This window comes from Oratosquilla oratoria, chromosome 10, assembly GCF_046742065.1.
Source record: "Oratosquilla oratoria isolate Oo_2021 chromosome 10, ASM4674206v1, whole genome shotgun sequence".
Taxonomy (NCBI): domain Eukaryota; kingdom Metazoa; phylum Arthropoda; class Malacostraca; order Stomatopoda; family Squillidae; genus Oratosquilla; species Oratosquilla oratoria.
In genome coordinates, this window is record NC_134786.1 from 10,422,654 (window position 1) to 10,448,688 (window position 26,035).

The 26,035-nt window shown below is 39.8% G+C and overlaps 2 protein-coding genes across 6 annotated transcripts; both read right to left on the reverse strand.

The window, feature by feature from the left end:
• Nucleotides 1–67: 67 nt before the first annotated feature.
• Nucleotides 68–24,719, reverse strand: LOC143029088 (uncharacterized). 5 transcript variants are annotated; one of them, XM_076191498.1, is made up of 3 exons: nucleotides 23,974–24,322; nucleotides 18,510–18,600; nucleotides 68–3,496 (listed from the first exon to the last, which is right to left on the reverse strand). In XM_076191498.1, exon 3 carries the CDS (start codon nucleotides 3,468–3,470, stop codon nucleotides 2,301–2,303), a length of 1,170 nt encoding a protein of 389 aa, XP_076047613.1. In that variant the 5' UTR covers nucleotides 3,471–3,496; nucleotides 18,510–18,600; nucleotides 23,974–24,322; the 3' UTR covers nucleotides 68–2,300. The 5 variants fall into 5 exon arrangements, with proteins under 5 accessions (XP_076047613.1, XP_076047610.1, XP_076047609.1 ...); XM_076191495.1 differs by lacking the exons at nucleotides 68–3,496; nucleotides 23,974–24,322 and adding an exon at nucleotides 24,690–24,719 and having other exon boundaries at nucleotides 15,830–18,600; XM_076191494.1 differs by lacking the exons at nucleotides 68–3,496; nucleotides 23,974–24,322 and adding an exon at nucleotides 24,374–24,441 and having other exon boundaries at nucleotides 15,830–18,600.
• LOC143029091 (uncharacterized) lies at nucleotides 7,448–8,896 on the reverse strand. The gene is made up of 2 exons (XM_076191505.1): nucleotides 7,752–8,896; nucleotides 7,448–7,595 (listed from the first exon to the last, which is right to left on the reverse strand). Exon 1 carries the CDS (start codon nucleotides 8,867–8,869, stop codon nucleotides 8,153–8,155), a length of 717 nt encoding a protein of 238 aa, XP_076047620.1. The 5' UTR covers nucleotides 8,870–8,896; the 3' UTR covers nucleotides 7,448–7,595; nucleotides 7,752–8,152.
• Nucleotides 24,720–26,035: the final 1,316 nt, after the last annotated feature.

The window sequence follows — 26,035 nt, forward strand, 5'->3', positions numbered from 1 at the left end:
AATTTTAATGGTTTTGACTGCTCTCCACTTTTTGCCATTGTCAGTCTTTCCATCTATTTTATGTTAGTTTCCCCCCCCCACGTTTCCTTCCTGTTAAATTTGTGATATTACTTTTTTTAATTTATATGCTGTTGTTTTTCTTATTCTGTTAGGTTTATTCCTTTTTCAAGTTATCCTTTTATTTTTTTTAAGGCTTTCTCATGTGAGTAGTTGGGGTTCATCATTTTTTTTCTTTTTCTAAGCCTATGGATATGTTTTTTACTTGCCTTCTGGATGGTAGTTACTATTTTGCTTACTACTTTAGCCAAGGATGAATATTGGTCTATTTTAAAGTATTCTAGCTCTTCCTCTGTATCTTCTGAGGCGGGGGAAGTTACCAATTAAATGAAGCAGCCCCGCTCTGGATGTACTGTGTCTTGTTACATTGCTACACACAGGGTAGTGGGTGGGATACAGGGATGACCCATCATCCATGAGGAGCTAAGATGTGAAGGATGAAAGGGTGGTGGCTGGGATTGGAATAGGAGGGAGTGGGTACATGCCCTTGACTTGGCTACCTCTCCTGTGAGAGGGAAAAAGACTTTGATATACAGAAAATCTCTTGGACCTGTACATAATGCAATGTCTCTTATTTGGACCATATTCACCAGCGAAAAAAATACACGGGAGCGACGAGCGATTTCGCAAATCCATTAGCGGGAGTGATCCCCCAGAAAAAAATCGCTCCTGCGGCAAGATTCAATGTTTTTCATGCATTATCCATCATTTGCCAATCCCTGAATCCCATCACCATTGATGAAAGGATCAGAGCAAACACAACTTACCCATGATCAATCATTCCATTATCAATCGATATCATAAACGCAACGCATCAATCAACTTTAATTTGTTGATTTACATACGTATGTGTACGTGGTATAGCTGCTAGTTCAATGGCTTACCTAGCCTAGCTTCGTATCAGCTGCATGCGCGCGTATACTAGTAGTATCATATGAAGAGAGACTAGCAAAACTTGAGCTACAGACACTAGAGCAAAGAAGAGAGAAAGGAGATTTGATAGCTATTTACAGAATCATGAAAGGCATAGAAATTTTTGATAGAGAGGATCTAATAAGATGGGATGATAGAAAAACAAGAGGACACGGAAAGAAAATCAAGAAAGACAGCTATAGAAGAGATCTGAAAAAGAACAGCTTTTCTCAGAGTAATAGACAGTTGAAACAAGTTAGATGAGAAAGTAGTGTGTGCAAAAACAATACATGAATTTAAAAATAGTTTAGATAAAATGAGATATGAAGACGGGACCCCACGAGCATAGCTCCCCTTCCCGTAAAATACAACTAGGTAAATACATGTTGACTAGACTCTACATGACTATCGTGCTACATAATTTCACTAGTTGCGAATTGCATGGTACCTGTATGCAGGGAAGTTCATTGGTTGCACGCAGCTAGCTGCCCAATCAACGCGCTGACTACATGTACAATGCACCATACCCAATACCACATCACCGCATGCATATGTACACTGTACATATGCAAACTCGCTCGAGGCCTAGGAGGGAAACTGGGAAATCCCATTTGTAACCTCGTTCGCGTATTTATGAGAAAAAATAGAATCAAATGTTTGGTTAGTAATTGAAAGTAAATAAATTTAAGTATAAGTATGAACATTTGATAATTATATATTTAGTTCATAAATATGGATCTTTGGAGGGAGAATAAAAAATAAAAAAAATGATATGTTAGCTAGCTTAGGTTTACGGTAGCTAGGTCACGTCCATGCCAAACTTTCGATGATCGTACATCATGGAGCGATTTCTAGTGAAGCGAGTGAAGATGGTTTGCCCTCAGATTCAGTCTTTTCAGAATCGAGGGAGATTGTTTTGACGGCAGGAACCGCTTCTGGACCAGCAAAGCCTAATTCAAACTCTACGGGCAAGGGCTAAGGAAAACGAAAACCAGTAAAGCATGAATCTACTATACGCACGAGGAACCTAGATTGGCTTGAAATGGATCGGGGCAGTGATGGTACTCTAACGGTGTATTGCAAGGTTTGTCGTGCATTTCCACCCTCATGCACATGAGTAATGAGTTAGCCTTCCAATAGTTTGAAGGAAATCGAACCTGCAAAAACATGGCTGTGGAAGTATCAAAAATGGCTCTGGTAATTAAAAAATGGCTCTGGTGAAATTAAAAAAAAAATGAAAAATGGCTCTAGAAGAAAAAAAAGTATTTTTTCCCTGATATTCACCATATATTCTCACATTCTTAGCAGTCTGGTGGTTTAATGCACTGAATTCATTTTGTATCTTGTTTACATTCAGAGGGAACTTCTAATAATCCTTTTCTGTCCATAAAGTCTACTACCTTTAAAAGACGTGAATCTGTGATTGCCCCATTTGAAGTGAAATCTTCTATACTTGCGACAAGCATCATAAACCCATACAGCCATAGCTTCTCCAAACACTCCATAAGGTCTGTGAATGTTCCTTCTGGAGTTATGTCCGCCTTTTTTAGAGTATTCACATATGAATCCCAGTAAATTCCTAGAATTTCATAAAGGTGTTCTTCAAATACTGTGGGGTTCGTGCTCATTAAGAACAATTCACTGATGTCTCCAACTGGATTCCCAAAACACCCAAGCTGCCAATCAAGGATTTTGACTTTTCCTTGTTCCCTGTTATACATCACATTGTTGGTCCAAAAATCACCATTACAACAGGTCTGCCATATCATATTATTCCATGGCAGATCTCGCAAGTACCTCCACTGGGAGCACCACTGAAGAAGTTTATCAGCACGTAAAGAACCCTTATGCAGTTTAGCTAGGTAAACAAAGCCTTTCTTTACCAAATCATTAGTAAAATTATTATTAAAAGGAGGATCATTCAGTATCTCCTCCATTGCCTCACTCCCTCGTCTTAATTTAAAAATTATGCCAAATGCATGAATGACAGCTAAATACTTGATATACACCTTCAATTCTGTCAGTTCCAGGCCCTCTTTTGGATTTATACATGAATAACCCTCAGGACACAGGTTCTTCATAACTAATGTCATAGCATTTGATGTCATATGTGAATAAAGGACTTCTGGGACAGGTAACTCTGTTCTTATGTCTTGGCATATGCTTTTCATATCTTTACAGAAAAAAAAATTGTAAAACTTAATCTCCCTTATTGCTAAATGATGATCATTTACAAAACTAAAAGCATCTTTAGTACTTGGCAAAAACTTGAAAACTAACTTTTCATTTCTTTCCTCTTCTTCTTTCTCATACACATATGTAATATCTACATAAGCCAATTCACTGAGGTAGCCTTCTCTAAATTTTGGAGACTTTCCATTCCAGTGTTTGACTATAACTTTTATTTTATAATAATATGACAAAAGTTGTTCACACCAGGTAGTACTTAGTTCCTCCAAGCTTTTAACTGGTTCTGGCCGCACAAACGTTGGTGATTCCATATGGACTCAATGCAGTTACCTGTAGACTAAAAACAAATAATAATTAAGTTTTCTCCTCCCAATTCAGATATGAAAAAAGTGCTTTTTGTCACCCCATTTCACATACGCCCCTACATGAAAAACACTTATGTGATCATTACATGCTAGACCTTCTCCCAATACTGATCATCTCCATTTCTGTGTTAAATTTTTAGTAATACTTTTAGACAATTATTCCTCAGAGTAAAGTAATTACATTTCATGGCCCTTTCTTCCAGTGACTGATCAGCTGTTATGATCTATGGTTTACAAGTGTTTCTGTCCTTGTGGACAATCTAGTGCTACCATTTCATATGTCTTATATTTCATGTATTATAATTCATCAAGGGTGTTTATGAGTTGACTAGGAGTCCTGTTTTTTGAGAAAATTGTGGAGGGATGGTTGAAGTGTTTTATCATCCAAGATTTGGTGTAATGTCAATGTTGTTTGAGGGGTTAGATGACAGTAGGTGGTTGTCACAGTGTTTTGTAAATTGGACATTCTAGTACTATGTGTGGTATTAAGAGGGAAGCTTTGCATTGGCAGATGGGAGGGTTGTTTCCTGTCAAGATGTGGCCACATGTGAGGCAGGAATGTCCTATACTTGGGTGTATTAGTGCAATTTAAAAATATTCACAACAATGAGGCAACAGCCATGGATGAATATGGGATTTGATTGTTTTCTGGTGGTTTGCTGGGTGTTGTTCCCAGTGTCTGCCACATATTTAGCATTGTAGATTAGAGGACAGAGTAATAGTCCATTGCTGGCAGTGAAATGGAAGCACAGAAAGGAATGGATGCTACCTTTTGAGGCATCCTGTCATTTTGTTCATTGCCAGGGATGTCAACATGAAGTGGTATCCAGCATGGGGGAGATTTGGGTAATGCAAACATGAATTTTCTGGACCAGTAGGAGACAGTGACATGAAAGTGGAAATTGCTTGTCAGGCACTTCATAAATCTAAAATTATCTATTAGGATGTGGAGGGGGGAGTCATGGATAACATATAGGATAGAAAGGATGGTGAAGAGTTTAGTGAAGATTGAGGCAATGAGAGGTGGAGGTCCAGATCTTGGTTGAGTTGGGTTTACTACTGCATAACCTATTCCAAAGTTAATGGTGGAAGCCATCAGTGTATTAACAGCTATTGAATGCTTAGCAAATTCAACTTATCACTGAAAGTTATGCAGATGAAATTATAAGGAAACAGCAGGAGTCTCAATTTCAACCCAAAATCCCAGACTTTTTTAAGCCAATCCCAACTACAGCCTCCAAGAGTGAGCACACATTGTCAGAGTTGTATGGAGCATCTTCTACTTCCTCTGTGTCATCCACTTTGACAGCCAGCCTCCACATTGCTCCTGACACTTTCAGCACTGAATATATTACCCTAAAAATACTCAGAGTGACACCACACTTGCCCAAAAACACTAGCTGTGATCCCTAAGTGTTTAGTGCACAGTAGCACACATGTATAGTGATAAGTTGTTCATGAGAACTGTGCTTTAGTAAAGGACTGTACCATTTCATATATATGTATGTACAATACTACACAAGGAAAGACTAAAAGCACTGGTTCTGGCAACTTTGAAGGATCGAAAAGACAGAGGTGATGGAATTACTATATTCAGGTCACTACAGGGAGATTGCATTAGATCTCCTGATTAAAGATGGAAGGGTTTTAAGAAGTCATGGGAGCAAATTAAGAAAGACCACTTGTCTAACAGATGTGAAGAAATAGTTTTCCACATAGATGCATGAATACATGGAATAGCTTTGAAAATATAGCCCAAGTTCAAACAATACACAAGTTCACATTTGAATATAATAATTGGAAATAAAGGACATAAATTAAGTTTGAACTGTACATAAATTTGAGGCTAGGTATGCTAAAACATTAGAGAGTAGTAGATGGGACCCAACAAGTGTTGCTCCTTTCCTGTATACAACAATTAGGTAAATACAGTGAAAAGTGGTTAATACTGCATGTACTACTAAGTGATTGTGATTGAGAGGTTAAAATAAAAGATTTCCATACTGCAATTTAAGACTTAAATATCAGCCCTGTTTTGGTGAGTATAGGTATATACTAGAGTCTGTATTATTTTGGTATGTGTATTTTTGTGAATTCTTGTTATGTGGAGGGTCTAGCAATAATCATTGAATAATTACAACTTTCATCTAATTCAACCTAAGTCTCTCCCAAATTAGTTTAAATTAGAGGGTTATATGTATAACTCAAACACTGTAAATTAGAGGGTTATATGTATAACTCAAACACTATTTACATTTTCACTTATCTTTTATAGAAGATTACAAACTTAAACAAATTGTCAGCATTTACAATCCAAACAATCTTGTATACAAAAGGGTTAAAACTGAAAATACCAGTTGACTACTGAGGGTAACAGTATGTAAAGCTGTCTCATCATTACTGGACTGTAACATAACCCCCTTTTTTTATTCTTCTCAATATTCATATAATCTAAACATTTGAAATATCAATTGGATATAATTAGGTAAAAATGTCCGCCAATGGTGCATCTTTCACAAATTCCAATTTTTCTCTTAAATGTTTTATCAAACTCCCTTAAAAATCAACCAAGAAATCACTCCCAAGGTTGAGAATGGTCCACCTACATTCAAGACACCACCTCCCAGTACAGGACCAACACAGGACTGGGTTTGCAATAAATGAAGAGATGGCACAGAACACCTAGCACTAGATTCCCTTTCACTCACTCCAGACAGCAACATAAAAGTTATTTTCATTAATTTACTTTGACTGAACCAATGGTCATGGCTAGTTTTTTGCACAAATGAACTGGGGCATTGGGTTGATGGAATGATTGTTCCTTAAAATGTAGAAAGTTACAAAATTAACTATTCCTAATAACTTCAATCTATACTGAATCACTAAAAAAATCACCTGGCCAACTTAATTTATGTATAAATTGATGGAATACCACCATGGAATGTAAATTAATTTGTTGCTACAGTTATGTGAGCATTTGTGCTAGAGCATTTGATGTGGAATCGTGTATCATGTGTGTGTGTATATGTATGCATGTCTTTATATGTGTGCAGCTTCTTGTGAACACAGTTTACCCAAATTGTATATCTACACCTTATATCTATATAAATTGTAAATGTATGCATGTCTTTATATGTGTGTAGCTTCTTGTGAACACCGTTTACCCAAATTGTATATCTATACCTTATATCTATATAAATTGTAAATATTGGCTGCTCCTACTGGATACAAAAAATAAAATAGAGTAAAATAAAATAAAATAGAAAATAAATCTGTATGTACAATTACTATTCCTATCTTTGTGATAGAATTTACTTTTCTGTGAAAAAATAGTCAATACCTACATAAGCTATTCCTTCCGCTCTCTCCTTTTCAACAAATTAATGTTTATATGTATGTATATATGTGCATCTTCAACATGCAAATGTAATGTGTAATATTTTGTTGAATAAACTGTTAAACTGTAAAAAAAAAAATAATAATAATAATAATAATAATAATAAATAAATTATGATAATAATAATACATCCAACCCCTATCTATGAAGCAGTTGGAATAACTTTAAAAAAAATCACCCATTTGTTTCCCTTTCATCTTAGCTCCTGCCAACTGCCCATGTCATAAGCAATCAGAAAGACACAGTGCATCCACAGCAAGGACAGCCACTCCATTTACGAGGCAAATTTCCCTCCTTGTCCCTTCATGCAAAAATGGAGATGACAATTTATTCTCCATTCACAACCATTCTCTAACTTACACCTATCCCCTACCTTCTCCTTTCCCTGCTCAAAAGACATTCCCCTTTTACTCAAGGCCCCTTTGGCGTCACAGATTACTCTGCGACGCATAGGGGGTTAGCGTAACGAGTGCCCTCTTTTCTGGATTACGTAACGTAAACAACGCGGGGTTAAGGATCCACGGGGTACTCGTCGCTAACATTTATTGGCAATAGAAAACACGACTTTCTCTTCTTCACACAACAGGTGCTTCCGTTGAAACCATGGCAGCACACAGTAATTGGAAGGAAGAGTAGAAGTAGAAGTAGTAGGAGGAGGAGGAGGAGATGAAAAACTGTAAACAAACCAGAGCAACGCTCGTTACTAACAGCTTTTATACAGAATTAAAAATAATCTGAACATGTCATAAGAGCAGCTTTAAGGCTAAATTCATTATGACATACAAGAAACAATATACCAGATCTAAAACTAAATTCAGCTCAAAACTCACCGAGTAGGCCGCGAAGGGAGCGGGGTATACAACTGAAGGCGTTTCAAACCACACTGGCTGGAGGCGCGACGTAACATCGCACCACCGCAACAGGTTCTTACACACCTTCTTAAGTCTAATTCTTAAAGTGAACATTGTACAAATAATGAGATGCTATCTTGCAGCACAGCTTGCAGACAACTTACAACGATAGTATTCTTAAGCAGACGAAGCTTCTGCTCGCAGCATACTTAAATTAAACATTACGAAAAAACAAACTTAAAAACCTCTTCCGAGGGGAAACGAGCCTTACGACAAAAGGATATGTAAACATGGGGATACACGGACATATAAAAAAGCCCCGTTACCTCTCGTAACGGCACACTCCCTTCCTAATTTTCTAGGGGGAAAAATTACCAAAACTATTGACCTAGCAACACAAGCTCAGAAATGGGTCTTACATATTCATGGGCTTTGTTGTTTACCACAACTCTTACTTGGACCTTCCTGACTAAATCATCCTTGCCAGGGAATACTTTGTTTACAATACCCAAGGGCCACTGTCCTTGGGGACACTCTTGATTTTTTACCAACACTACATCATCCACCTTTACATTTGGAGAGGAATTGACCCACTTTCTTCTGGGTTGTAAAGAGGAAAGATACTCTTTCTTCCATCTCTTCCAGAATTCCTCAGCAAGGTGATGGACATGCTTCCATTGAGATTTGTATACTGCCTTAATATCTATCTCTTCAGGAAGAGTTACAGGAATATCAGTTTTCTGAGTGAGAAGGATGGACGGAGACAAAATGAAAGGACTACTAGGGTCCGAGGAAACAGGAACTAAAGGTCTGGAATTCACGATCTTACATACTTCTGCAAAGAAGGTTACTAACACCTCATGTGTTAATGCCTTGGGGTGATGGTTAGTCAGTATCACATTCATGATGTTGCGGACTATCCCCACCATACGCTCCCATGCTCCACCCATGTGAGAAGCATGAGGAGGGTTAAACAACCAAGTGCAACCTTGACTTGACAAGAAACTATTGACATCACCACCTTCATCGGTAATGGCAAGCAAGTTCAGTGCTTTGACAGCACCTACAAAGTTCGTGCCTCTGTCAGAACGCATCATCTTAACTGGGCCACGAATACAAATGAATCTCTTTAAGGCATTAATGAAGGAAGAAGTACTCAATTCTTCTACAGTCTCTATGTGGATATATGTGGAATCAATAATGGTGAACAGAACGCCCCATCTTTTACTTTCGAGGAAGGAACTTCTAGTGCGCCGAGTTTTTATATGCCAGGGGCCAAAAAGGTCAACTCCTACATAGGAAAATGGCGGATTGGGAGTAAGTCTATCGACGGGTAAGTCTCCCATCTTCTGAACACACACCTTACCTCTTACCCTTTTACAGGTGACGCATTTGGAAATGACCTTAGAAATGGTACGTTTCCCTCCCAAAATCCAGAAACCACCTGTACGGACGGCTCCTTCTGTAATCACTCTCCCTTGGTGGTGCACTGTCTCATGGTAGTGACGGATCAACAACAAGCCTAAGTGGGATTCCTTTGGAATAATAATAGGCCTTGCAAGCATACCAAGTACATCACTGCCTTGACTCAACCTGCCTCCTACACGAAGTAGGCCCTTCTGGTCTAAATAAGGAGACAGAGATGCAATGGGACTGGAAGGAGGTAAACAAACTTCACCTTGCAATTTAGTCATGGCAGACGAGAAATAATCCTTTTGGTATGTCTGAACAATGAAATCAGCTGCATCTTCTAGTTGATCGGGTGACTTATGTTTGTTGCATATATGCCAACCTGAACAACACTTGTTACCTTGTTTGAAAGAACGGGCTATATGCTTAAGGAGAGCTACCGCTCTTACAAGTCTCCTCCAACAGGAGAAATTAGAGAACCTCTGAGCTAATGACGCAATTGCAGGCTCTACATTGCTTTTGTTTGCACTAACAAGGGGTTCAGACTCAATTGTGTAGTCTGATACCTTTACTTCTTTATCTGTCTCAGGGCTTACAAGAGGAAAACTTCCACTGGTGGATACAACATCCTCAAATAAGCTTGAGGGACCTGACAACCAATCACTCTGATTTAGGTTGGTTATTTCAAGACCACGGGTAGCCAGGTCTGCTGGATTACAATCTGTAGGTACATAATGCCATTGTTTAGGTTCGGTGGACGACCTAATGTGGTCTACTCTGTTACTCACGTAGACCTGAAATCTACGCCTTTCATTATGAATATAGCCCAAGACAATCATGCTATCAGAATAGAAATGTCTTGCGTCTAAGGGTTTGTCCAAGCAATCCGAGATGGAATTGCTGAGATTAACTGCCATTACTGCGGCACACAACTCTAACCTGGGAATAGTATGACCATGGTTGGGAGCTACTTTAGCTTGTCCCCTCACAAAACACACCTGGTAGCTTTTGGTATCACTGAAAACCTTAAGATATGATACAGCTCCTACTGCTACTCTGGAAGCATCTGAAAAGGTATGAAGCTCTATCCTGTGAGCTTGAGACAAAGAAATACTAGCAAACTGACGATTGATGCTTATATCCTTGAGGTCCCTTAAGGACGTTAGCCATCTGGACCATTTGGTATGGATCTTAGCTGGTATGGGTTCATCCCAACCACACTTTAGATTGGTTATCTCTCTTAGGAGTAGTTTTCCCACTATTATTACTGGAGCTAAGAATCCCATGGGGTCAAACAGACTATTTACAACAGACAGTATCCCTCTTTTTGTCGAAGGCTTGTCTGAATCCATGAACTTATAGACGAAAACGTCTCTTTGGATGTCCCATAAGAGGCCCAGGCTAGACTGCATAGGCATAGAGTCAGAAGTTAGGTTCAGCTCCTGAAGGTTATCAGCCAGCTCACTGGTGGCAAACTTTTCCAGCACTTCCTTACTGTTGGAAGTGATCTTGTGCAAGCGCAGGCGTCCTCCTTCTTGAAGTGCTGACTTAGAGTCTTGGATTAACTTGTAAGCAGTCTCCGCATCTGGCAGAGATGCTAACCCATCATCCACGTAGAAATTGTTCTCTATGAAATAGCGAACTTCAGGAGAGGCATCTTCTACAGACTTACGCAAGCCATAGGTGGCAATGGCGGGAGATGGCGTGTTCCCAAAAACGTGAACAGTCATTCTATACTCAATCAACCTTTCATCAGGGTCATTATTCTTGTACCAGAAGAATCTGAGATAATCTCTTTGCTCAGTCTTCACTTTGAAATTGTAGAACATCTGTTCTACATCAGCTGCCACTGCTACAGCTTCCTGACGGAAACGTAGAAGAATCCCGAGAATACTGTTTGTCATATCAGGACCTGACATCAGCATATCATTTAGGGAGAACTCTCTGGATTTGGCAGAAGAGTCGAACACAACCCTGATCTTGTCAGGTTTCTTAGGGTGGTACACCCCAAACAATGGAAGATACCAGCACTTCTGATCAGACTTCAATGGTGGTGCAACCTCAGCATGCCCACGATCTAACATCTTTTGCATGAAGGCCATCATATGCTGACGTTTTTCCGGCTTTGTGCTGAGGCTCCGATGGAGAGACAGTGTGCGGTGCCACACAAAGTCTCTATTATTACTGGTGGCTACAACATTGGGACGGAAAGGCAGTGGCGCGACCCAATGACCACTTTGATCCTTGCGGAACTCTGAGTTCATAACATCCAAGAACTTCCTGTCTTCAATCGACAGGGCGGCCTTGTCATCATCTTTGGTTACCTTGAACAAATCATCCTTTACTTCAGAAACATGAATCTGGTTACCACATGGTGCGACTATAGAGGGACGTCTATCATGTACAAAGGATGTTTTGAAACTGCTAATGACAGGAGGCCTACAAGTGCCATGGAGACACACTTCCCCAATGATTGCCCAACCCAGACTGGTCTGTTGAGCTAGAGGGGCATTGACAGGTCCAATTCTCTGGTCAAAAATGTAATGAGCTGAAGGCACATCTCGACCAATGATGAGTAGAATCTCAGCTTCAGGAACCAGAGGTGGAATACATTCGGCCAGATCGGACAGATGGGGATAACCACGAGCTATGGCGGGGGTGGGTATCTCTTCTCTTACATTGGGAATGCTGTCGCATTCCACTAACTGAGGGATATGTACCTCTTGTGAGTTATGCCAAGACACGATGGTGTAATTTTTGGTGGTGCGCCCAGAAGCGCCTGTTACACCTGCACAGGTAGCTAGACGATATGAAACCCGTTTGCTCAGCTTGTCAAACAAATCGAAAAACTCAGACCTTGCTAAAGAGCAATTGCACTGATCGTCTAGGATGGCATAACACCACACTCCGAGCTCTGGCTTACTTTCAGGATAGACCTTTACCAAGAAGGTCTTGGCGCAGGACTTACTCGTGGAAGTGGGGTTACTGCATATCAAGGTACATTTGGAATTGACCGCAGCATCCTCCCCTCCCTGAGTCTTTACTATGGGGGTAAGAACATTTGGAAGCGGCACTTGATTGACTACAGGGGAGCGAGGTGTTTTATCTTGAGCAACCTCCCTTCCATGCTGTGTAACCGCTTGAGTCGAACTCCTCTTCGACCTGGGTTCATCGTGATGTAAGGCAGTCACATGAGTATGGGCCTTACAGAGTTTGCAGAAAGTTCTCTCTTTGCAGCTGGAAGGAGGATGGTTACCTTTGCAACATCTGTTGCACACTCCTTTATCGTTTAAGAAAACCTTCCTCTCGCTCACTGACATGGTGCGAAAAGCCCTGCAGAAATCCAAATGGTGTACGTAGGCATCATGGTAGACGCAAAAATCTCCCTTTTCTGCCTTTCTTTGCTCGGTAGGACTAGCGGCGCCAACAGACCTGTCAGCGCCCATGGTCGACTTACTGCCACTGGACAACATGGTGTCAGTCTTCTTCACACGTACTTGAGGAAACTTAGAGGGAGGTGGCTTCTCTGGTTTCACAAAACCATCGGCTCCAAGGCTTTGATAAGAGAAACATGGATCATTCTCGACCCTTGCCATCTCCTTCACAAACTCAATGAAGAAGGAGAAAGGTGGGTACGGCACACCGTGAGCAGTCTTGTAGTTCATGGCTCTGCCAGTCCACGCTTTCTGTATACAGGGTGGAAGTTTTGCGACAATGGGATTGATGCCTGACGAGGCGTCATAATATGCAAACAGTGTACTGTATACAGGGTTAGCCTTCAAGGCTTCTATCTGATACAGAATGTCACACAGGTCGTATAACCTTAAGGTGTCTCTAGGTGAAATCCTAGAGAAGTTGGCGAGCTTCTTTTTAATTGAAGTCTCAATGATCGAAGGGGCAGCGAACCTGTCATCCAAGCGCTCCCAAATTCTACTGCACGCCAGGTTTGGATTCTTGGCATTTGAGTTTCTGGTTGTACGGGCCCATTCTTTAGACTCAGGACCTAGGTACTTAACTAACAGGTCTATTTCCTCCTTACATGAGGTGCCTAACTCTTGCACGACTTCCTTGAAACTCTCTTTCCAAACAGCATAGTCTTCCGCAGTATCATCAAACGTAGACAGCCTGCTAAGAAGTAAATCCTTCCGCAAGAAGAACTTGCTCAAATCGGCAGAATTGGAGGTTGTCCCCAATCTAGGAGATGCACTCCGAGGAGGTTTTACTACAGGTGGTGACACATAAGAAACATGGTTAGCAACAGGTTGCTGCGCAGGTTGCACAGACCTCACCTTTACCTTTTCCATACGAGGTTCAAAACTGAATGGAACATTGTTAGCAGGCTGTGAGTTAACTCTGAAATCAGAACAGGGCTTGAAAACAGGGCTTTCAGGATTCAAGCCTACCAGATCCTTCTGACTAGCGGAAACATCGACTATACCACCCTGTTGCTCCACATATAGTTGGGTGCGGGTAGCGACTGTACCTTTTAATTGGTCCCAGTCACTGCATGTTTCCCAATCATCGTCAGGTCCTAAGTGCCTAAGTTCGGCTTCGGCTTCTTCCAACTCCTTTTGCTGTGTCATAACTTTGAACTTGGCCTGCATTTCAGCCTGCTCTTTCATAAGCTGACCCTCCTGTTCGGCAAACTTAACTCTGATACGAGCGGTCTCCACCTTGGCTCGTTGCTTCCTTGCAACACTAACACTGGTGCTACTGGAACGACCTGACCTAACCGACCTTCTTGAACTGCCCTTCATGGAAGGGGGCATACAACGCTCAGAGTGGTCGACGAGGGATAAAGGAACTTGATTGGACTTCGGGTCATCTTGTAAAAACGGTTCAGTGTGGTGTTCCTCTTCCGTGACTTCAACTGAGGAAGAGGAAGCATAGTTACTGATTACCTGACGAAAAGATGCCTGAAAATCCCTGTCTTCGTGCTTCACTGATTCAGCACGAGCCAGACTTTCTGGAGTACGTTCACGCATTAAGAATTCCAGGTACCTTTTTACAGTATCCTGGTACACAGCGTGGGCCTCATACAACCAAGGACCATGATTCGGTTCTTCCAATAAGGCTTGTACTCCTTCTCTACTCGCCTTTACCCTCTCTTCATGCTGATCAGACGCTCTCTGAAAAGCCTCTTGCCCTTCAGCCGTGAGGACTCTGACCCTACCAGAGACGGGTCCTTCATCTATACTGTGGTTGGAAGACATATTGCCAAGCGAGAGAAACAGTGAGAGACAAGACAGTAATATGATAAAGAAGACAAGGAAACTCGAACTTAATCGAAAACCACGGAGTACGTTACCACACTCCTAACTATACGACTATTGAGGTAGACAACAACAGATTAAACCCTACATTTGGTTCAATCTAAAAATGCACATTAGTCGCATGCTTATATTAACATATGACAGGATTTAGGCAAGGTAGCTTGCCTTCAAAGGAAAAACACATGCTTAACTGCGACGTGGTGTTATGTAAACACTGTTGGGGCTTGGCAACCATACGTTGTTGCCACATCACACTCGCGCGCCGATACGATCACTAAGACTGCCACATCACACTCGCGCGCCGATACGATCACTACACTTTGGCTTGCGCTACACTACACTTTTACTTGCGCTACAAAAACCAAGCGCACACACGTAAACTTATGCCAGGAAGGCGACACATCAAGTTCATGTGGTGACGACGAGGGGAATCTAGACGTGGCAACGGCGTGCAGGGCGTGGTCTGGCCACATCCTCAAGATGGACTTGGCATACTGCATGGCTAACTTTTAACTCCTTCGCAGCGGCTCTTTTCATTCACCTCTTCACGAAAGCGATTTTCTTGGCAGAGAGCGCCAATGGCCATCGTTTTTCATTTTGGCGTCACAGATTACTCTGCGACGCATAGGGGGTTAGCGTAACGAGTGCCCTCTTTTCTGGATTACGTAACGTAAACAACGCGGGGTTAAGGATCCACGGGGTACTCGTCGCTAACATTTATTGGCAATAGAAAACACGACTTTCTCTTCTTCACACAACAGGTGCTTCCGTTGAAACCATGGCAGCACACAGTAATTGGAAGGAAGAGTAGAAGTAGAAGTAGTAGGAGGAGGAGGAGGAGATGAAAAACTGTAAACAAACCAGAGCAACGCTCGTTACTAACAGCTTTTATACAGAATTACAAATAATCTGAACATGAAATACGAGCAGCTTTAAGGCTAAATTCATTATGACATACAAGAAACAATATACCAGATCTAAAACTAAATTCAGCTCAAAACTCACCGAGTAGGCCGCGAAGGGAGCGGGGTATACAACTGAAGGCGTTTCAAACCACACTGGCTGGAGGCGCGACGTAACATCGCACCACCGCAACAGGTTCTTACACACCTTCTTAAGTCTAATTCTTAAAGTGAACATTGTACAAATAATGAGATGCTATCTTGCAGCACAGCTTGCAGACAACTTACAACGATAGTATTCTTAAGCAGACGAAGCTTCTGCTCGCAGCATACTTAAATTAAACATTACGAAAAAACAAACTTAAAAACCTCTTCCGAGGGGAAACGAGCCTTACGACAAAAGGATATGTAAACATGGGGATACACGGACATATAAAAAAGCCCCGTTACCTCTCGTAACGGCACAGCCCCATTCACCCCATCCATGCATCTCATTCTTGGTGTTCCCCTCAATTTTACTCCACCCATCACACTCTTTTTTTTGCTAATCTTTCTTCACTCATTCTTTCCATGTCACAAACCATCCCAATATTCTTTCAGCAGCCCTATGTGCCAGCTCCCTTTCCACCCCTGTTTGCCTCCTCACCTCATACTTTCTCACTCTATCCATTCTCATGACCTCTACCATAATTATCAAACACATTTAGTAAAATTGATCTGTATGATCCAGAGTTTTCAGGTGGCTTTTTTGTTTTCAAGACTGGTATTATGCGAGCTCTTTTCCAGATGTTTGGAATGTTGTGCAACCAGTAGTTGAAATTTTCAATTAAAGTTCTTATTTCCACTTGGCAAAGGTGTTTGAGCTGGATGTAAAAAAATTTTGTCTGGGCCTTTAGCTTTGGAGTTTTTTTTTATTTCTTTATTGCCCCCTCTATATGAGGGTGAAAGAGACATTATATTATGCACAGTTCCAAGAGATTTTCTGTATATCAAGGGCTTTTTCCCTCTTACAAAGGAGGTAACCAAGTCAAAAGGCTATTCCACTCCCATCCACCACCCTTTCATCCTTCTCGTCTTAGCTCCTCATGGATGATGGGTCATCCCTGTATCCCACCCACTACCCTGTGTGTAGCAATGTAGCAAGACACAGTACATCCAGAGCAGGGCTGCTTCATTTAATCGGTAACCCCCCTCCACCCCCAAAAGAAACAGAGATAACGTCTAGTGAAAGGGGGTTGGATTCAGTCTCATCAAGTTTGATTTAACATATTTCTTTTATGATTTCCCTATTTTATATCAGGTATTTTCTGGTATTGTGTGTTTGAAGCTGGTTTTGAAGAAATACTTGTTGATGATGCCGCAGTGTTGTTTAGGTGGTGATATTTAGATATTAGTTGCTCAACTTCATAAGTGGAGTGGGGGATTTTAATTTTCAAATCTTTATGGTTTTAACTGCTCTCCATATTTTACCATTGTCAGTCTTTCCACCTATTTTATTTGTTAGTTTTTCCCAGTTTTCTATCTGTTAAATCTGTAACATTACTTTTTTAATTTATATGTGAGTAGTTGGGGTTGATTATTTTTTTCTTTCTTCTAAGCCTCTGGTTATGTTTTTTACTTGCCTTCTGGATGGTAGTTACTATTTTGCTTACTACTTTAGCCAAGGATGAATATTGGTCTATTTCAAAATATTCTAGCTCTTCCTCTGTATCTTCTGAGGGGGGCGGTGCCAATTAAGTGAAGCAGCCCTGCTCTGGATGTACTGTGTCTTGTTACATTGCTACACACAGGGTGGGAGTGGAATACAGGGATGACCCATCACCCATGAGGAGCTAAAATGAGAAGGATGAAAGGGTAGTGGATGGGGGTGGAATAGGTGGGAGTGGGTAAGTGCCTTTTGACTTGGCTACCACTCCTGTAAGAAGGAAAAAGCCCTTGTTATACAGAAAATCTCTTGGAACTGTGCATAACGTAATGTCTCTCATTTGGTCCATACTCGCCATATAGTCTCACATTCTTAGCAGTCTGGTGGTTTAATGTATTGAATTAATTTTGTATCTTGTTTACATTCAGAGGGAACTTCTAATAATCCTTTTCTGTCCATAAAGTCTACTACCTTTAAAAGACGTGAATCTGTGACTGCCCCATTTGAAGTGAAATCTTCTATACTTGCAACAAGCATCATAAACCCATACAGCCATAGCTTCTCCAAACACTCCATAAGGTCTGTGAATGTTTCCTCTAGAGTTATGTCTGCCTTTTTTAGAGTATTCACATATGAATCCCAGTAAACTCCTAGAATCTCATAAAGGTGCTCTTCAAATACTGTGGGGTTCGTGCTCATTAAGAACAATTCACTGATGTCTCCAACTGGATTACCAAAACACCCAAGCTGCCAATCAAGGATTTTGACTTTTCCTTGTTCCCTGTTATACATCACATTGTTGGTCCAAAAATCACCATTACAACAGGTCTGCCATATCATATTATTCCATGGCAGATCTCGCAAGTACCTCCACTGGGAGCACCACTGAAGAAGTTTATCAGCACGTAAAGAACCCTTATGCAGTTTAGCTAGGTAAACAAAGCCTTTCTTTATCTGATCATTAGTAAAATCATTATTAAATGGAGGATCATTCAGGAACTCCTCCATTGCCTCACTCCCTTGTCTTAATTTAAAAATTATGCCAAATGCATGAATGACAGCTAAGTACTTGATATACACCTTTAATTCTGTCAGTTCCAGGCCCTCTTTTGGATTTATACATGAATAACCCTCAGGACACAGGTTCTTCATAACTAATGTCATAGCATTTGATGTCATATGTGAATAAAGGACTTCTGGGACAGGTAACTCTGTTCTTATGTCTTGGCATATGCTTTTCATATCTTTACAGAAAAAAAAATTGTAAAACTTAATCTCCCTTATGGCTAAATGATGATCATTTACATAACTAAAAGCATCTTTAGTACTTGGCAAAAACTTGAAAACTAACTCTTCACTTCTCTCCTCTTCTTCTTTCTCATACACATATGTAATATCTACATAAGCCAATTCACTGAGGTAGCCTTCTCTAAATTTTGGAGACTCTCCATTCCAGTGTTTGACTATAACTTTTATTTTATGATAATATGACAAAAGTTGTTCACACCAGATAGTACTTAGTTCCTCCAAGCTTTTAACTGGTTCTGGCCGCACAAACGTTGGTGATTCCATATGGACTCAATGCAGTTACCTGTAGACTAAAAACAAATAATAATTAAGTTTTCTCCTCCCAATTCAGATATGAAAAAAGTACTTTTTGTCACCCTATTTCACATACGCCCCTACTACATGAAAAACACAATTATTTGATCATTATATGCTAGACCTTCTCCCAATACTGATTTATCATCTCCATTTCTGTGTTAAATTTTTAGTAATACTACATGAAAAACAATTATTTGATCATTATATGCTAGACCTTCTCCCAATACTGATTTATCATCTCCATTTCTGTGTTAAATTTTTAGTAATACTTTTAGACAATTATTCCTCAGAGTAAAGTAATTACATTTCATGGCCCTTTCTTCCAGTGACTGATCAGCTGTTATGATCTATGGTTTACAAGTGTTTCTGTCCTTGTGGACAATCTAGGGCTACCATTTCATGTATTTTACCTAGTTGTATTTACCTAGTTGTATTTTGCGGGAAGGGGAGCTATGCTCGTGTTGTCCCGCCTTTGTATCTTGCAGTGTCTAGTTTGTTTTTAAACTCATGAATGGTTTTTGCGCATACTATTTCATTGTCCAGTTTGTTCCAAGTGTCCAAAACTCTATGAGGAAAACTGTTTTTCTTCAGTTCTCTTCTATAGCTATGTTTTTTTATTTTCTTTCCATGTCCTCTTGTGTTTCTTTTGTCCCAGTTAAGTAAGTTCTCACTATCGAGTACCTCTGTGCCTTTCATGATTCTGTAGATGGTCAATAGGTCACCTCTCTCTCTTCTTTGCTCCAGTGTCGGTAACTCCAGTTTAGCCAATCTCTCTTCGTATGATAGGTTTGCAAGTGCAGGTGCCATTTTTGTAGCTGCTCTTTGGATTCTTTCTATTTTCTTTATATTCTTTTTGGTACTGGGGGACCACAATGTCGCTGCATACTCTAATCTAGGCCTTATCAATGTAACCAATATTTTTTTCATCATGTCTTCGTCCAAGTATGTAAACGCCACTTTTATTGATCTTAGCAAGTTGTAAGTCTCCCCGACAATTTTGTTAATCTGTATATCATAGGACAAGTCGTTCGTGATAATTACTCCCAAATCTTTTTCGGATCCTACTTTCTTTACTTCTTTGGTTCCAATTGTATATTTTCCTGATATTCTGTTTTTGCTTTTTCCAAACTCCATTATGCTACACTTCTTAGTATTAAAGTCCACTTCCCATTTCTGACTCCAGTTCCATACCCTATTTAGGTCTTCTTGCGTCTTATATTTCATGTATTATAATTCATCAAGGGTGTTTATGGGTTGACTAGGAGTCCTGTTTTTTGGAGAAAGTTATGGAGGGATGGTTGAAGTGTTTTATCATCCAAGATTTGGTGTAGTGTCATTGTTGTGTGAGGGGTTACATGACAGTAGGTGGTTGTCACAGTTTTTTGTAAATTGGACATTCTAGTACTATGTGTGGTATTATGAGGGAAGCTTTGCACTGGCAGGTGGAAGGGTTGTTTCCTGTCATGAAGTGGCCACATGTGAGGCAGGAATGTCCTATACTTAGGTGTATTAGTGCAATTATTATCAGAGGTGTCTTTTTTGACTATTTCAAGTGTAGATAACAAATCTGCCATACTCTGCCATGTTGATAGGCATTACATGGTTATTTGTTCAAAATTTTTATGAATTGTAGAGGTTCTTAGTGTTGAAAATCAGGTTATTGGAGGGTGCTCTTGATGTGGTACAGATATTTTAGTAATGTTAATGAATGGTGGATGTCCAGAAGAGTTGTCAACTTTCTACATACAAGCTTATTAGCAGAATGCTGCAAAAGTGCTGAGGCATTAGATGAAGGAGCATATAAGGTCCACTAGAATAGAAAGAACAAACAGGGCGGAGGAGTTCTAATTTTGACCAAGAAAGATTTAAATGTAACAAAAATAACTGAAGGAAAAAATAATGTAGAATCAATTATGATATAAGTCAAAGGCAAACAAATGAAGAAAAGAAAATTTGCAGTGGTATATGTGCCCCCCAAAACACAAGCCTGGACAGAAAGGGATCATTCCGAGTTACTAGAAGATACAAAAGATGAATTAATCGAAATACTGAAAGATGGAGGAAATACAGTAATTATGGGTGACTTTAATTCAAAAGAAATATGTTGGAAAGAAATGATAGTGAAGGGAGGAGAGGAACACTGGGGCAATGTCCTCCTTGACTTGAACATTGAATACACAATGACCTAGTGGATTAGAGAAAATACTAGATATAGAGGAAATGAAGAACCCTCAAAATTAGACTTAATACTTACGACAGAACCTGCGATTGTCAATTTTTTTTTATTACAAAGCTCCGATAGGAAAAAGTGACCACGTACTAATAGAAATGGAATTGAAAGAACAAATGGATCAAAGCAAAAATGATAAACATAGAATAGGAAGACCAATGTATAACAGAACAAACTTTGAGAAACTTAAAACATTCTTTCGCAATGCAAACTGGGAAAAATTCTAAAATGAAGATACAGGGATAGAGGAAAAATGGAACATAGTAAAAGAAATTCATAATGAAGGAGTGAACAAACATGTACCACAAAAAAAAATAGAAAAAACATAAAAAGCTGGTACAACAAAAGATGTAGCGAAGCTAAGGACAAAAGAGACAAAGCTTGGAAAAAATGGAAAAGAGATAAGAAACCAAGCAAATGGCAAACATACATCAAACTAAGAAACGAATATGTAAAAATATGCAGAGATGAAAAAGGAAACTATGAAAAAAAGATAATAGATAAATGTAAGGAAGAACTGAAACTATTTTACAAGTATGTAAATGGAAAGCTGAAAAACAAACAAGAAATAGAAAAGCTGAGCCAAGACAAAAAGGAATATAAAGAAGATCTGGAAATGGCTGAAATTATGAACCACTTCAGATCAATATTCACAATAGAAAACTCACCTAACTGTGTAGAAAAAGAGAGAGAATTATCCCCAGCAATGAAAGAAATAATCGTAACACAAAAAGAAATCAGTGACCAAATTAAAACCCTTGATGTCAGAAATCACATGGCCCAGACAGAATTGCAAACTGGATACTGAAAGAATGTATGGAAGAATTAACTGACAAAATATATAATATATCTAAATTCTCACTTAAAGAAGGAAAAGTGCCATTGGACTGGAAGAAGGCAAACATTGTACCAATTTATAAAGGAGGTAATAAAGAAGATCCATCAAACTACAGACCAGTCTCACTAACAAGCACAATAGCAAAAATTTGTGAAAGAGTTGTCAAAAACAGATGGGTTAAGTAACTGGAAGAAAAATCTATACTGAATCCAAATCAATTTGGATTCAGACAAGGGAGACCATATACAACAAATTTGATCTTCTTCTACTCAAGATTAATAGACATAATACAAGAAAGAGATGGATGGGCAGACTGTGCTTTTCTGGACCTGCAAAAGGCATTCAATAAGGTACCACATATGAAACTTATAAAGAAGATTGAGTCAAAAGGTGGCATCAGAGGAAAATTATTGGAATGGATGAAAGATTTCCTGATTGGGAGGAAAATGAGTTGTAATTAGAGAAAAATTCTCCAACTGGGAAGAAGTAAAAAGCGGTGTCCCACAAGGATCAGTACAATCAGAATGGGGTTAGTCAAATTTACCTATCTATAGACCTCTTGCATCATAACCCTAACAAACTACTGAGTTAATGTGGATGTGACAAGGCTTAAACCATTGACGTGACTAGATCAAATTTTATGAATACTCAAAGGCCGGACTGACCTCACATAACCCCAGAACCCTAACTGGAGATTGTGTATTAGAATCTCCTATTTACCTTGCTAACATAGCCTAGGTCCTAGGACAGGCCCATGCAGAGCGGGGGGTGCCCAAGCACCTGCCCTTTTGTCCTGTGCCCCAAAAGTGTCCTTACAAAAATATATAAGAATTAATGAAAAATTATTTCGCACAGGCTTTTTCCATTTTTTTACCATTCAGAAACTAAAATGTGGAAAATGGTGTTGCACCCTACCAGATAGTGACCAAATTAAAACCCTTGATGTCAGAAATCACATGGCCCAGACGGAATTGCAAACTGGATACTGAAAGAACGTATGGAAGAATTAACTAACAAGTCTCAGTTTCAGGGTTTACCAGCTCCTACAGAAATGTCCTCAGTGGGGTCCCCCAAGGCTCAGTCTTGGGCCCCCTCTTGTTCCTAGTGTACATTAACTCCCTGCCAACTTATATCCACTCAAAATGCAAGTTCTTCGCGGATGATATGAAGATCTACCTTAAGCTACGAAGAGACTCCAGTTCCCCTTCAGCCGAAGACATAGGAATCTGCCAGAGGGACATAGGTACAGTATACAGAGTTGCTGACTCCTGGGGCCTACGCTTCAACCTGGACAAGTGTGCTGTACTACGTTGCCAAAGAAGCTCAACAGACATCAACCCAGGTCCCCAACATCATTATATAATGGACACCATCACCCTCTCTATTGTGACTGCACATAAAGACTTGGGTATCACAGTTGATTGTAACTTGAAATTCCATACTCATATATCAAAAATTGTAAAGAAGGCAGCAGGTCTAGCAAATAATTTACTAAAATCAACACTGTCGTGATAAGGACTTCATGATCTCCCTGTTTAAATCCCACATCATACAACTGTTGGAGTCTGGATCCACTGTATGGAACACTGGATACCTAGGTGACCTTACGCTCCTGGAATCTATGCAATGCAGGTGGACTAAACAAATAATTGGAATGGCAGAGCTTAGCTATGCAGACCGTCTGCTAACTTTAGATCTTTATTCAGTCTGTGGCAGATTAATCAGGGCTGATCTCATAAATTGTTGGAAAATTTTTCACAAGCAGTCTTCTATTTCACCCCAAGATCTTTTTTCCTTATCTCCAATAACACCCACCAGGGGTCACAGATTTAAGATGGCCAAACCCCATACATCTCTAGTGCAGACACAGATTTTTTAGTGTCAGATGTATTGACCTCTGGAACTCCCTGTCTGATGATGCTGTTAGCTGTGACTCTATAACATCTTTCAAAAAACACCTTCACATACAGTTGGGCCAAACACTCTTTGAATATGTTGATTAATCATTACCCAGATATTCGTTCCTAGCTGTCTACTTTCTGTGCACATGGCACACAACTCAGCCTTTTACCCTGTACTTTCTGTTCTGATGTATAGTATATTGAACAAGGGCTACCGTGCCAGCAAGATGTGGGCTATCCCTGTATACCCAAACCTTATCTCTCTCGAGCAATATGCTGGTCTAGAACGGGGTAGCCAACCAGGTGAGTAATACAAAAGAGTGAAGTGCCCAATTTCCTGCCCCTTGCAATGTCAGTGCACATTATTGTCCTAGGACATGTCACCAGACCTACCTACCTTGCCTTCCTACAGTGATATTTACTAGGGATCGGCACAGATTCTCCCCAGTTTAGTTTACAGCCCTGGACTATGCCTTCTTTTGGAAAGTTCCACAAGTTGACACGTATGCAAGGGCACGTTTCTTCAAACCAGTAACTTTCATATGCCTATCACTAATGCAATTGCAACCCCTCGCCAAGTTTGGCGGTTATGGCGGGTTAAAGCAAGTAATTCATTACATTACGCCACGTTATTTAATCTTCATACGCGTCAATATATGCTTTCTGGTGCACACAAAAACTAATGACATTAACCTAACTGATGAAAATTTCAAAAGCTCGGGACCCACTCATTAAATGAACGGCGGTAAAGTGTCCTATTTACTGCCTGAAGTGGCGCATTTCCGCGGTTCTCTTACCTGGTGGGCTTCCCATCAACACACCACTAATGATGTAGGCAAAGGAAGCCGCACTCGGCTGATACGCCAGCCAATAATTCTACACATGGCATTTATATATTAATTGCTACTGGCTGGATAGTGTATCATAAGCAGCAACATTGTATGGAACTGTGTCAAGGTGTCGATTGGTACTGCCTTATGCAGTATAATCAAATAATATATCACCGAGATAAACTGCGAGACCTCGTTTAAACACATCAATATTGCAGTTAACAAGTTCTGCTGACAATTCATTCAACAAATTCACACATCTAATACTAAAATACCTTCTTACTTCTACTTGTGTTCTGGTGTGACCAATTTTGAAATCATGGCCCCTTGTGCTACTCAACAAGGGTCGAGGAAACAAGTAATCACGAGAAATTGCGGTTCCAATCAAAGTCTTTGGTTCCAATACAATAAATCCCGAATTAATGGTGTATTTATTTTTAGGTTAGCTCTCACATTCTCACTAAAGTCTAATGGATCATAGGCTACTGGTATGGAAAGTGTACAATCTTGTTGACTGTGAGCCTCTGGGCATTGCTTAAAGGCCATTATTTGTCAATGGCGGATCTAGGGGGACATGATGTCCTCCCCCCCCCTAAAAAAAGATATTTCATTGCCTTAAAAGCGTCATCCATCTATATAATTCAGGTTAGCCACGCCCTCCCCCTGAGGGGTCTCACTAATTGCCGAACAAACCGAACAAAACCTATAAATGCTGAACATACCAACAAAACCCAAACAAGGACGGTTTTTGCTCAAATGCACACTTCTATTTATATATGGTTGCATTATTTGAACTATTTTCTTTAAAATGTGTGATTTCCATGTAATATGATCAAAGAGAAGTTACGTTTTTATCCTCTGCGAAATTACCGAACACAGCTACGATTTGACCCAGCCCGCCGTCTATGATCACTGATGGTATGGATCAAACTACACTCTTTTAAGTTTCTTACTATTGTGTTATTATTGTAATAGACTGCATACAGTTGAATTATTTCAACTATTTCCTTTAAAATGTGTTACGTCATACTGCAGGAGCTAAAACATAACTTCTCTTTGGTCAAATTACATTAAAATCACATATTTTAAAGAAAATAGTTGAAATAATTCAACTATATGCAGTCTATTACAATAATAACACAATAGTAAGAAACTTAAAAGAGTGTAGTTTGATCCATACAACTAGTGATCAGACGGCGGGCTGGACGAATCGTAGCTGTGTTAAAGGTAATTTTGCAGAGGATAAAAACGTAACTTCTCTTTGATCATATTACATGGAAATCACACATTTTAAAGAAAATAGTTCAAATAATGCAACCATATATATATAGAAGTGTGCATTTGAGCAAAAACCATCCTTGTTTGAGTTTTGTTGGTTTGTTCGGCTTTTATCGGTTTTGTTCGGCAATTAGTGAGACCGCCCCTTTTAAGCGTCATCTATATTTAATCCTGAATCCGCCACTGATCAAGGTCTAAATATACAGGTCAGACCGTTTGAATTATTGTGCGCAGCTTCTGACGTCATTAGGCTGGGTCCGTTTTCTCTTTGTGAAACACTGAAGAAAACTGTGAAACGCCAAGGAAGACAGGAACTATAATATTTTATATATATATATATATATATATATA